A 13528-nucleotide genomic window follows, 5' to 3' on the forward strand; every position below is an offset into this window, starting at 1 on the left:
AGCTAACCTCAAATTCTAACAGTGTAGCCACGGATAGTTGTGAGCATTCTGATCCTTCAGCCCTTGCCTCCTGAGTACTAGGCTTACAGGTGTGGCCACCACATCCAGTTCATGGTTGCTGGGGATGAACCTGGGGACTCAAACATTCTGTGGCACTCAGCCCCACCCTGTCTCCGGCCTTTTAAAACTGTGTGTTCATAGAAGTTTATTGTGCTACATCCCTAGTTCATCTCGTGTATCCTATGCCAAGCATAAATGATGTGCCATACCCCAGAGGGACTTTAGATAATTGTATTGTGGTTCCGACTTCCAGAAATGTCTCTCATGGGGGCTGGAGAGGTGGATCATCAGTAGTTAAGAGCACTTGCTGCTCTTGCAGACTACCTGGGTTTGAATCTCAGAACCCACAAGGTGGCTCACAACCAACTGTATGTCCAATGCCAGGGAACCTGATGCCCTCTTCTGGCTTCCTCAGGCATTAGTTATGCACACAATGTGCATGCTCACGTGTAAGCCAATGCTCATCCAATACATATCCTAAAAAATCCAAATCCTTCCCATGAATATATTGTTCTCTTATGAACTAGAAGTGCATAGTTGAGAAATTCATGTTAGCTTCAGTAGTAATAATTTCTATTATGTTTTGGCATTAGGTATCGTCTTTCTGTCAGCTTAGTATGAAACTGACAAAAAAAAAAAAAAAAAAAAGAAAGAAAGAAAAGGAAAAGGAAAAGGAAACTTTCCTGATAAGAACTGTATCACTTTTCTTGTCCCTGTGACTGAACACCTAACAGTAAACAAATTAAGGCAGGAAGGATTGATTTGGGCTCACAGTATGAGGGTACAGTCATCGCATCCTGAAATGCTAGGAGCATGGTGGCTCATGGCAGTGAGGTGGTGAGGCTGGGACTCTTCCGGTGGTGGACCAGGGAGCAGAGGGCAAGATTATGACACCAGGCCTAAAGCTCATAATGGTTTACCCCCGATGTTCAGCATTTTCTCAAGTACTAAAGGCCTCGAACCCTCCCAAAACAGTGTTGTCAGTGGGGGACCAAGTATTACAAAGAACGGAACCTATGGGGACATATTTATGTCTACCATTATAATAATTTTTCAGTTTTGAAACAGTCTCTATGAAGGTCGGATGGCCTGGAACTCCTGGAACTTAACTTGTACACTTGGTTGACCACCTGCCTCAGCATCCCATCTGCTGGGATTAAAGGTGTGCGTCACCATGCCCTGCAAAGGACTAATAATTTTCTGTGGCGTACTTACTACTCTTTGTCACATAGTCAGAGGATCTATTTTCTCAAGTCAGGATATTTTTGTTTATAGTACTATTAGTCATATCAGAATCGGCAGGATTGTAGATTAATGAAGTAATTAAGTTTGCTTTTTATGTCTGAGACAGCTTCTTACTTCCTGAGTGCTCAGATTATAGACTCGTACTGCCATGCCTGGCGTGCCATGGCTTTTTAAAACCTGAGGAGATAAGCAGTTGAATAAATATAAATTAAAAATCATCTTTCTGTCAGTTTAGAATCAAATTTAAAAAAGAAAAAAAGAAAAAGGAAGCAAGGTTGAAGAAATTCAAGGCACAAAAAAGATTAGACACATTGTACATGATTGATATTTTTAGATTTGATTTTGTTGTTCTTTAGATTTGCCTCTGCCTCCCAAGTTGAGATTAAAGGCATGCGCCACCATTGTCCCGCAGATTGATTTATTTATTTTATGTATGTGAGTAAATTGTCACTGAACTGTCTTCAGACACACCGGAAGAGGGCATAGGATCCTCTTACATATGGTTGTGAGCCACCATGTGGTTGCTGGGAATTGAACTCAGGACCTTTGGAAGAGTAGCCAGTGCTCTTATATCCACTGAGCCATCTCTCCAGCCCTCATTCTTTAGATTTTTAAGATGTTTTGTTAACTATGTAAATCATTATAAGAGAAAGAAAATTCATTGGTACAACTGTTTTCTTTTTAGTGTCTTCAAAAGCCTAACCTGACCTCAGACACAAAGGACAAGGAGTACAAACCCCATGATATTCCCCAGAGGCAGTCTGTGCAGCCCGCAGAAACCTGTCCTCCAGCCCGCCGAGCCAAGCGGATGAGAGCAGAGGTGAGGATTGGATTGGATTGATGAGTACTTCTCGAGTTTAGTGCTGATGGCTGTTCATCACTGACTTTCTCTTTTTTTTTTCTTTTTTTTAAATTTTATTTTCTATATTCTTTGTTTACATTTCAAATGATTTTCCTTTTCCTGGTTCTCCCCTCCCGACTTTCTCTTGAATGTAAGTGTTTTGTCGTTTTGAGCCTTGGTAATCTCATAAGGGAATATGTCATTCTGCTCTGCGTTTACGTCAGTGATGGGGATGGTGGTGTCCATGAAGGGGAAGGAACAGAAGAGCTCCTTCTGGGTTGCCTGGAAGCTGCTTAGTAGTTACCAGTCAAAACCAAAAAAAGCGCTCTCATTCTTGAGCTCCTATTAAGGGCGGAGTATGTGAAGACGGGGTCTTTGTCCTTAAGTATGGAGTCGGGAATGCATGTACCATTAGTGTTGAGAGACTAGGACGATGACTTGCTTTAGGATTTTTCTCTATTCAGAAAGGAAAATCTTATTCATGCTTTAGTCCCTCAGAGAGGCATGAAGACTATATTTCTGTCTAGCACTTGATAGGATGTAAGTTTTAGGAAACAACTTAGTGCTGAGGAGCCTCTAAGATTTATTTTTTTTTTTAGCATATTCTTTTAACTGTGTGACAGGGTTACACTGTATAGCCCAGGCTATCCTTGAATTTTCTATGATCTTTTAAAGGTTTTTTCTCAACCTTTAGTTGCTAGGAACACAGACCTTTATAAATGTAAGATGTTCCCTAGTGCTGTGGATGGATACCCGAGGACTGCATTGATGATACCAGATGTAGTGCTAATGCCCACAGAAAAAATACTTTTAGCTGTGAACACATGGGTAAATTCTTAAATAGTCCTACTAACACTTCAGTGTTATAGACCACAAAGTGGTTTTATTTATCAATAACTATCATTCTAATGAGCAAGAAGGCTGAGTTTGGCTCATTCATCCTCAGTAAGAATGAAGGTGTTTTATAGTTGGGTGATCTTAGATATATAACTTACTCTTGAGATTTAGAATTTTTATTTTTATGTATTTTTCTTGAATGTCTGTTTGCCATATGAGTATTCATATGAGTATATAGTCCCCATGGAGGCCAGAAGAGTATCCCTGGGACTGGAGTTAAAGATAGTTGTTAGCAGGCATGTGGGTGCTGGGAATCAAACCCAGGTCTTCTGGAAGAACAGTCAGTACTTCATTTCTTCAGCCCCAGAGGTACAGTTTATAATAACAGTACTAAAAGTAATAATGAAGCTAGAGAGGTGAGCATAGTTCTCTTGCAGAGGACTGGACTTTGATTCCTAGCACCTATATTAGCACCTACCTCTAGCTCCAGCAAAGCTGATGCCCTTTTCTGGTCTGTGAGGGGATCCTATGCATACATGGGCATGTAGAAACTCTGCCACTCAAACATAAATAAAAATAAAGTCTTTTGATTTTATTTAAAAAAAAAAAAAAGCCTGATATGGTGGCACAGGCCTTTAATCCCAACACCCAGGAAGCAGAAACAAGCAGATCTCTGAGTTTGAGGCCAGCATGGTTTACAGAGCAAGGTTCAGGCTAGCCCATAACACCCTATCTTTTAAAGAAAAAAGTCATTGAAGATTGTGGATGCCAGATTTCCACAAGTACTTATAGACCTTTGAAGAAGTTGGCAAAAGTTTAGATTTTAGAATTAACGAAAATTGGATGTTTTTATAATTGTTTTGAGTTTAGTAATAATTCAAGCCATTTCTAGAGGAAAATAAGGCCTTGTTATGTCCATTTTGGGTGGTAATATGGCTTATAAATTGATCCAAATTCTCTTTTTTCTCTCAAACTACTGTTATTGGAGAATACTCTTTTAGTTTGTGTGTAATTTTAAAAATGTGATCTCCTAAGAACAGAACAAAGTGTCTTTTGATTTACTTAGTAATAACCGAAAGAAGAGAATATTCATGTCTGACAATTTTTTAGGCTATGAATATTAAAATTGAGCCAGAAGAGGCAACAGAAGCCAGGACTCATAATCTGAGACGCCGAATGGGCTGTGCAGCTCCAAAATGGGAAAATGGTAAGAGATTTTACATTAATGAGAAAGAAAAAGTAAATGATGAAAGCAATAAAGCAATTGTTATTTCTTTTTTTTCCTTTTCTTTTTTTCCTTTCCTTTTACTTTTTTTTTTTTTTTTTTTGGTTTTTCCAGACAGGGTTTCTCTGTGTAGCCCTGGCTGTCCTGGAACTCACTCTGTAGACCAGGCTGGCCCTGAACTCAGAAATCCACCTGCCTCTGCCTTTCAAGTGCTGGGATTACAGGCGTTTGCCACCACTGTCCGGCGCAATTGTTATTTGTTGATAGGTCACTTGATAGGGTTTGAGAATTAAAATTTAATATATTGTCTTTATTTTCATAATTAAGAGGTGGTAGGACAAAAATGGAAAATGCATATTTGGAATATAGCACTCACATGCTAAAATTTAATAGAGGTTATTTTTTATTTTATCAATCAGTATTGAGCTCTTATATCTGGTAACATTAGGTGTTAATAAAACAAAAATAAATACGGAATTGCATTTATGTTGTTTGGAGGGAAGGAAGAGGATGAGGTGAGACAGGAAGCAGAGATAAGCGGAGTGCATACAGAAAGAACTAACTTTGGATTGCTTTCTGCAGATAAAGAAATGAAAAGTACCATCAAGCAAGAACCCACTGAGAAGAAAGACTGTGCATTAGAAAGTGAGAAGGACAAGCCCCGGAGCCGGCCTAAGAAAACCGCCACTGCGGTGAGTTGACCTTCTGTCTCGTCCGTCCGTCCGTCCGTCCATCCGTCCGTCCGTCCATCACTCCCCTTCTTATTTTCCTCCCTCAATTACTCTAACAGGATCTCTCCCTATTCCAGGTGGCCCTGGATCTGTAATTCTGTCCCAGTCTCCTGCTGTCCACCTTCCTTCCGCTTTCTCCTCCTCTCATACATCCTAGGCAGCACTCCACCATGGCTACATGTGCAGCTCTGGGATTGATGGTTAACTTAGTATTAACAAAGGAAAGATATTTTAACGGAAATACCTTTTTTCCCCCACGATTTATTTATTATACATAAGTACATTGTTGCTGTCTTCAGATGCTTCAGAAAAGGGCATCAGATCTTGTTACGGATGGTTGTGAGCCACCGGGTAGTTGCTGGGATTTGAACTCAGGACCTTTGGGAGAGCAGTCATGCTCTTAACCATTGAGCCATCTCTCCAGCCTGGAAATACCTTACTTCTAAGCATTATCAGTGTTTTTTTTTTTCTCTCCTGTCCGTTCATTGAGTTTGCACTGAACAGTTATGAGATGCTCGGTTGTTAGCCCACCTGTGGATGAGCTGAAGGGTAGATAAGACTCAAACTGACAGTTTGTATTTCTTCATGTAGACAGGGGAAATGAACAGGAGTGAGGTAGGAAAGCTTGCTGAAAGTAATGCTCAGACTGCATGTGGTGTCTCAGGCCCGAATGGCTCAGGTCAGCAGTCCTGGAGGATTGCTGTGAATTAAAACTATAGCATGGGTTACATTGTTGAACTTGCTTCACAAGCCAAAAATTTACTTCTTGTAATATTAGAAAGTATCAGATTGACCTCCTTTGCCTTTGACCTTTACTACAAGATCCTGACAGTGTCTTTTAAATTAGAACTCATTTCTCACTGCTCCTTCCCACACACATACAAGATAACAAGTCCAGATGTTTTCCTTTAATTAGACACAGATTTAACTGTCGACTTCCTGTTAGTTGATGTCTCAGCTTCCTGTTAGCAGGTTGTATATCAGATGGAGGGTTGGAACCACTGTAAGATAGGATCACAGACTCCATGGCATAAATAAGTCTATAGTACTGCAGAATGTAAACTCAAGGCATTGGCAGGGTTGGTTTCTCCTGAGCACGCCTGTCTCCTGCTGTGACTGTGTGTGACAGTCCACCCATATGTGGCCAGTGACTATGCTTCATGTCTTCCCTCTCTTGGGGTTTATGAGGAAGAAAGGCTGATCACATTTTCTGACTTTGCCTTCCAAGTACTGGGATTACAAGTTTGTACCACTGCCAGCTGAGGGCACTCAGCTCAACTCTAGAATTGAATTCAGAGTGGTAGGATTTTGTTTTTCTGTTTGTTTTGAGACAGTTTCTCTGTGTAACCCTGGATTTCTCTCTGTAGACCAGTCTTGCTTCAAACTCAGAGATGGATCTGCTTCTGTTGCTTTGTTTTCTGAATTACTCTTCTGTGATGAGGTTCTTCTGAAACTCAGGCTAGCATTGAAGTTGTGGATCTTCCGCTATAGTTTCCTAGTGTCGTGATTACAAGCATCTGCACTATACTGCCTCCAGAGTATTTGCTTATGCAGTAATTGTTTGGCTAATTTATTATTTATGAGGATTATCTTCTTAGGATTTATTATATATACAGTGTTCTGCTTGCATGTATGCCTGCACACTAGAAGAGAGCACCAGATCTCATTGTTAGATGGTTGTGAGCCACCATGTGGTTGCTGGGAATTGAACTCAGGACTGTACTCTTAACCTCTGAGCTATCCCCCTCTCTCCAGTCTGGAGGAATATTATTTTTTTAAAAAGATTTATTTTATTTATATGAGTACACCGTTGCTGCCTTCAGACACACCAGAAGAGGTCATTGGATTCCATCACAGATGGTTGTAAGCCACCATGTAGTTGCTGGGAGTTGAACTCCAGACCTCTGGAAGAACATTTAGTGCTCTTAACCACTGAGCCATCTCTCCAGCTCCAATATTTTTTTCTTTAAACTATGTACGGGCTGCAGAGATTATTAGGTAAAGACACTTAATGCCAAACTTGATGGTCAGACTTCAATCTCTGGAACTCTTGTAGAAGGAATGACTTCTGACTTTATATGCTGCCATGCAAACACACACACATTTACATTTATAATATAATATGATATGGTATGATATAATATATTTTTATATTGTATAAATTATATGTATAATATTTTTTCATTCGTGTTGTCTGTGTGGTTGGTCATGGCTGTCTGCTGAAGCCTGTGCCCAGCTTTCCCAGCAGTGAGAAGACCAGGCAGGCGTGATGCTCCCTGCCTTTATTCTGGTACTTAAAGGTGAAGCCAGGATTGGAAGTTCAAGATCATCCACTTAACTAAGCAGTTAAGAGGCTGCCTGCTCACTTGAAGACCCTGTCAGAACAAGAGAAAACAAACTGAAAAAAGAAACTCAAGTGACAGTTCTCACTCTTGTGCTCTGTGTCTGTTTCCATGGCTGTAGGTGGACCTGTACGTGTGCCTCTTATGTGGCAGTGGCAGTGATGAGGACCGGCTCCTCCTGTGTGACGGCTGTGATGACAGTTACCACACCTTCTGCCTGGTTCCCCCTCTCCATGACGTTCCCAAGGGAGACTGGAGGTGTCCTAAGTGTTTGGCTCAAGTAAGGATTAGTGACTGAGAGAGAACTAACTACTTTGGGAACATTTTCCTTTGCCTGTGGATTTTAGATTCATTGATAATAATAAAGTCCATGAACAAAACAAGACTTCAAAGTGAATGGAAAAGAAATCTTCGAAAGTTCCTTAGTGTATATATGTTATTCAGAGGCAGGATTTTTTTTTTAGATAATTACATTTTGTTCCTTTAGTCATCAACTTAATCATTGTAAAACAATATATGTTCTTTGTAGGAATTTATGAGCGTTTAAAAGTTTGGATGATTTCACAAGACACAGTAACCATTATTACTGTCTTACTGTGTATTCATCCGGATTTCTTTTTCTTTTTCTTGCTCCATGTGTGTGTCTGCGAGTCTATGTATTGGGTTGAGGGATCTTTGAATCTGTCACTGTGCATGTGTATTTGATTTAATCTGTGACAGGGTCTCTGATGATTCTAAAGCACATTAATTTGGTGGCAGCTGACTGGCCAAGGTATCTACTATCTCTATTACCCCTACCCATCAAGCACCAGCAGCCCTGCTTTTGAATTCTTAGAGACACACACACACACACACACACAGGCCTTAACGCTTCAGTGGCAGGTGCTTTATTGATTTATAGTCCTAGCTCCATTTTTTTTCTGTTTTAAATGAATATTAGGCAGTTAGACAATTTTAGAAATTTACTTTTTTATACTAATTATTTTCAGTGTGGTGTATATAATGCTGATATTAATACAATGCAGCAGAATTTGCTGTTTCCTATATAAGGGAGTGCTCAGTCATTGGAATATTACATTTTGCTTTTGAATTAGATTATAACACTAAGAAGGCTTTTTAGATTTTTCTAACATAGTATAACATGAGATGACTGCACAAGGACAGGTTATTAGAGATGGAAGTCAGAAAGGTTCCCTGGTGTTAGATAAATACTAACATTTAAATGTTTTAAGTATTTAATACCGGTGTAGAGATGACCTTGTTAAGTGGTCTGAATATGCAAACCTGTTTGAGTCCATGATGTAGGAGAGTTTTATAATGTGTCTGTAACCTCTTAGTGTTTTGGTTTTTCCTTTTGATAGCATTATTTGGTTATCATTAAACGTTTCCATTCTGAGAGCTATAAGTGTCATCTAGAAAAAAGCTTTCTTCTTTCCATGCAGGAATGCAGTAAGCCACAAGAAGCTTTTGGCTTTGAACAAGCAGCAAGGGACTACACACTTCGTACGTTTGGGGAAATGGCAGATGCATTCAAATCTGATTACTTCAACATGCCAGTCCATGTATGTAGATTTATCCTAATTTGATTTAAGACTTGTATTACTTGGTGCTTACATGTGTGTTGTGGTGCTCAGGCAACACTGAACATGGAGAAATCAAAAATGTGTACAAGTTGGTTCTTTCCTACTGTGTGAGTTCTAGGGATTGGACTCAAGACATCTGGCCATCTGTGATTTAAAATTTATTTTATGTTACTTTTTGAGATCAGGTATCATTTATGTAGCCCCAGTTAGCCTGGAATTCATTCTGTAAATCAAGTCAGCCAACATACAACTTAAGGGGCAATACCACTCCTGGCTAAATTACTCCCGTTTGCTTGCTTGTTTGTTTGTTTTAAATAAGGTAGCTGGTGAGGAAAAAGAGTTAAGATGGACAGTGTAGACAATTTCTTTGCAACTCCATTACCGGATAAAGAAAAACTCCATTTTAATAATAGCATACACCAATACAGAAAGACTCACAGTTGTTGTAGTCCAGCAGTTGCAACTTAAAGACAACATCACGAAGTTGGTGGAGAGATTGCCATGTACCAAATAATGCAATGTGTGCTGTCTTGAGGACACATTTGTTATATTCTGTTGTCTAATCATTAGATTGTAAAGTTTAAAGTAAGATTCCATTGTTACTTCTTATTTATTTAGAAACATAAGCAGTATCAATATTCTTTCAAATAAGTCAAAGGTAAATGGTCTTCAGCATCATTTTGGATGTTTAAGATGTGATTTTTCTCAGTTGTGCCATGGCAGACAGCTCCTGCACGAGACTCCTGCGGTTAGAGTTTGGTCCCTATGGCATTCCAGAGATACGTGCTCCTTTATGTCATGGACATCAGCCTTTAGTTACCCAGATATTTTTTTTTTGCATATTCCATTTTTTTTTTTTGATTTTGTTTTTTCCGAGACAGGGTTTCTCTGTATGGTCCTGGAACTCACTCTGTAGACTGGCCTCGAACTCAGAAATCTGTCTGCCTCTGCCTCCCATAGTGCTGGGATTACAGGCGTGCACCACCACTGCCTGGCCAGTATTTTCTTCTATTTACATAATCAGTCATGTTGACTGGCTTATGACATCTGTTCTCGGAATTTATTTTATTAAAAGCTGAAAACTCTAAGGGCCTATACTTAAAACAGTTCCCTGATGCCTGATAGCTTCATATTCTTGGACATGCTAAGGCAAAAGTCTTTTTGTTCATATTCTGCAATTTATTTTATTTTTTAAAACGTTTATTCATTTTTGTTTTTGATGTAGGAGTGTTTTACCTGCATATATGAATGTGCAACATGTATGTACTTGATGCCCATAAAGGGTCAGAAGAGAGCAGTGGATCCTCTGCATCTGAAGTTACAGACCATGTGGGCCTGGGAATTGAACCCAGGACCTCTTCAAAAGCCTCCTCAAACTGTTATTTTACTTTTTTTGGCCTCTCTTTGTAATTGTAGCTAGGCTCATGATCAATGAACGTGAATTCCTCTATTTTTTTCTTTTTGCAAGACAGGATTTCTCTGTATAGTCTTGGCTGTTCTGGAACTTTCTCTGAAGACTAGGCTGGTTTCAAACTCAAAGATTCCCCTGTCTCTGCCTCTCAAGTGCTGGGATCAAAGGCATGTGCCTCAACTGATTGTTACAGTTCTTAATTTTAAAATTTATTATAGAAAATGGAGTTGTTGCTTGTTTTCCTATGGGAAATTATGAACAGAATTTTTGCTTAGAAGTTTATTCTGTGATTTCCATCTCTTAATTAAACAGTTTGTGAATGAATGAAAACCTTTTCATTTCCTTGTACTTGTAGATGGTCCCCACAGAGCTGGTGGAAAAGGAGTTTTGGCGTCTCGTAAGCACTATTGAAGAAGATGTCACGGTGGAGTATGGAGCTGATATAGCTTCAAAAGAGTTTGGCAGTGGCTTTCCTGTTCGAGACGGGAAAATTAAGATTTCTCCTGAGGAAGAGGTAGGCTCCAGCTGTCAGGACTTCTGTGAGGTGGTGCTCAGCATCTAAAGCACAGCCTTGAACTTGTGACATCCTCACCTCCTAACAAACAGCAGCCTTGGGAACTGTTAGTGAAATTCTGTTTGGCTAGGTTGAAGTTTTTTGTTTTCTTTTTTTTTTTTAATTTATGAGTACAGTGTCACTGTCTTACACCAGAGGGGCATCATACTCCATTACAGATGGTTGTAAGCCACCATGCAGTTGCTGGGATTTGAACTCATAATTGTTATTTATTATTTATTTTTATTCTTCTTTATTTATATTTTATTTCAGGCTTGGGGAGAATGTATGATATGTTGAAAAATTTGCCTCAATGCTTATATGTACATTTCCTTTAGAAAATATATTACATTTACATAAGTAGAGCAACAATCTCGTAGTTTCTAATTCTTTCTGATTTCATACCACTCATTCCCCTAAGGGAGGAGAAACATCAACAATGGCTATTTTGATCATTTAATTTATAGGGGTGCATTATTTTAAACAAATGACATTACTCGTGTTTACAATTATAATTTGTATGTTTTCACTGGCATGACTGATTCTGATGGATATTAATACTTTATCTGACTAGAGGAGTAGAAAATATCTTTATGGATATTTTCTAATTACTGAATTTATTAATTTCAAGAAAAATTAAGTTCTCAAAAACCCCTAGTCCCGGTCATGTTCTGTACTGAGGAGGTGAGGGAATGTCATTACTGTCCTTTAAGTTTGATCTCTTTAAGAATGATCAATCAAGGCCTTGTTTAATTTTAATATTTATAAGTGTCTTGTTTTCCATGCAGCTGGAGTTTTGAGCCCAAATGATTTCTGTCTGTCTTTGGGCAATCAGATTTACAGTTTGTATGTTTGCGGTATTCATTTTAAGTTTTACATCCATATAGAGACGTATATACGCGTGTGCAGCTTGATTAGTCTTCACACACTAGCCAGCACTAGAACTAAGAAGCATGAGCTTCCTCTCAGGCCGGCTCATCTTCAGTTCCTCCCAGGACAACCACCACAGCACCTAAGGATCCTAAGGATAGATAGACACGTCTGCCTGGCTCTGGCCTTCATGGTCATGTCAGTTCATGCTCAGTTGATGGTCCAACACACACACACAAACACACACACACGCAAGCCCACTTTTTAAAGTCTACAGATCGCCATAGTGGCGCCTCTGCTTTACCCGCAAGCCCTTCATTTTATTTTGTTTGGAGTTCTATAGACAACTTGTAGCAGTGGAATCCTAGGGCCTGGAGAAATGGCCTGGCAGTTGTAAGAGCACTTGATTCTCTTCTGTAGGACCCCAGCTGCTTGCTGCACCTAGGCCAGACTGCTCACAACTTCCTGTCTCTAGCGCCCCCTTCTGACCTCCTTGAATACCTGTACACATGAGCCACCCCCCAAATAAATATAGTTTAAAAAAAGGAACAAAATCATGTTTCTGAACTGTTAGTATGCTATAGCTAAAACTTTATCTTTTTTTTAGGAATATCTTGATAGTGGCTGGAATTTGAACAACATGCCAGTGATGGAGCAGTCTGTCCTTGCTCATATCACTGCTGACATATGCGGCATGAAACTCCCCTGGTTGTATGTGGGCATGTGCTTTTCTTCCTTCTGTTGGCATATTGAAGACCACTGGAGCTATTCAATCAACTACCTGCACTGGTGAGAATTCTTACGGAGTCTGAGGACTGTCCCAGCTGACTTAGGAAGGAAAACTTCCTCTTTCAAAAATGGGTTGTTCATGACTGAGAATATCAAGTTCCTTTTGTTTATCTTCTGTTACATTAGGTTTTCTATCTGATTAGGGCACTTCACTTCTACATAGTCCTCTGAAATCATACACTATTTTGCAAGTAATAGGATGTTTCTAGGAATAGTATTTATGAACAAGCTAAAAAACACTGTGTAGCTTACGCATGCATGCACGCATGCACACATGCACACACGCACTCTCGCACACACGCACTGCACTCCCTACCAGAATTCTCATTTGAAGATCATGGTAACCCATATATCCCTTTGGGGAGGAACATGTACTTGGGGCTATCAGTTTTCCTTTTGTTGTGTTAAATACTGAGTTCTGACATCACAGCACTTAGTATATATACCTCTCAAATCTGTGCCGACATTTAAATTTAAATTAAATTTTTATTACCTAAACTTTCACCCTAAACCATTTTTTCCCTATAGCTGTAATACCCTCAGCTTATTTATTCTACTTGCAAGTGCAAAAATATTTTAAAATTCATTACCCACTTGAATCCTACAGAGAAATTTGAGGATGTACCACAAGAAAGAGAGCTGGCCCTGGGATGCTGAGCAAGATTCTGCTCCCCCAGCAGTTTCTCAGCTGTGACTGGAAGATGATGCTTTTATATTCACAGAGATGGCACTGATTAATTGGTTAATCATTTCAAGTGTTTTGAAGAAAAAGGGCTCTTTAGAAATGCTAATTGCCTTATTTGTATTTGATTTAAGCTTTTTTTAAGTAGAATGGGCAAGGGAAATGGAAGAAGGCTGGTTGCAGTCCTTCTTAGTTGCTGTAAGGAATAGTGGTAACTGTGCTGTATCAAATGTGATTCCTAGATACTCTAGGTTTGTATAGCAGGCTCTGGGAGGGACTCAGTGGGAAATGCACTGTGAGTGCTCCACTCCCACCTGGCCTGATACTTCTTTGATTTGAACATTTGTCTATAGGTCGGA

General features: G+C 39.5%; 1 protein-coding gene across 1 annotated transcript in view; it reads left to right on the forward strand.

Moving 5' to 3' along the window:
- The window catches only part of Kdm5b (lysine demethylase 5B), a 74223-nt gene that overhangs the window by 34384 nt on the left and 26311 nt on the right, over nt 1–13528 (forward strand). Inside the window, exons 5-11 of the mRNA XM_052200041.1 lie at nt 1991–2125; nt 4094–4190; nt 4791–4900; nt 7403–7561; nt 8724–8843; nt 10631–10789; nt 12306–12487. Of these exons, the coding sequence (XP_052056001.1) occupies nt 1991–2125; nt 4094–4190; nt 4791–4900; nt 7403–7561; nt 8724–8843; nt 10631–10789; nt 12306–12487 (962 nt within the window). The remainder of the gene's footprint in view (nt 1–1990; nt 2126–4093; nt 4191–4790; nt 4901–7402; nt 7562–8723; nt 8844–10630; nt 10790–12305; nt 12488–13528) is intronic.

The sequence above is a fragment of the Apodemus sylvaticus genome, chromosome 12, assembly GCF_947179515.1.
Source record: "Apodemus sylvaticus chromosome 12, mApoSyl1.1, whole genome shotgun sequence".
Classification (NCBI taxonomy): domain Eukaryota; kingdom Metazoa; phylum Chordata; class Mammalia; order Rodentia; family Muridae; genus Apodemus; species Apodemus sylvaticus.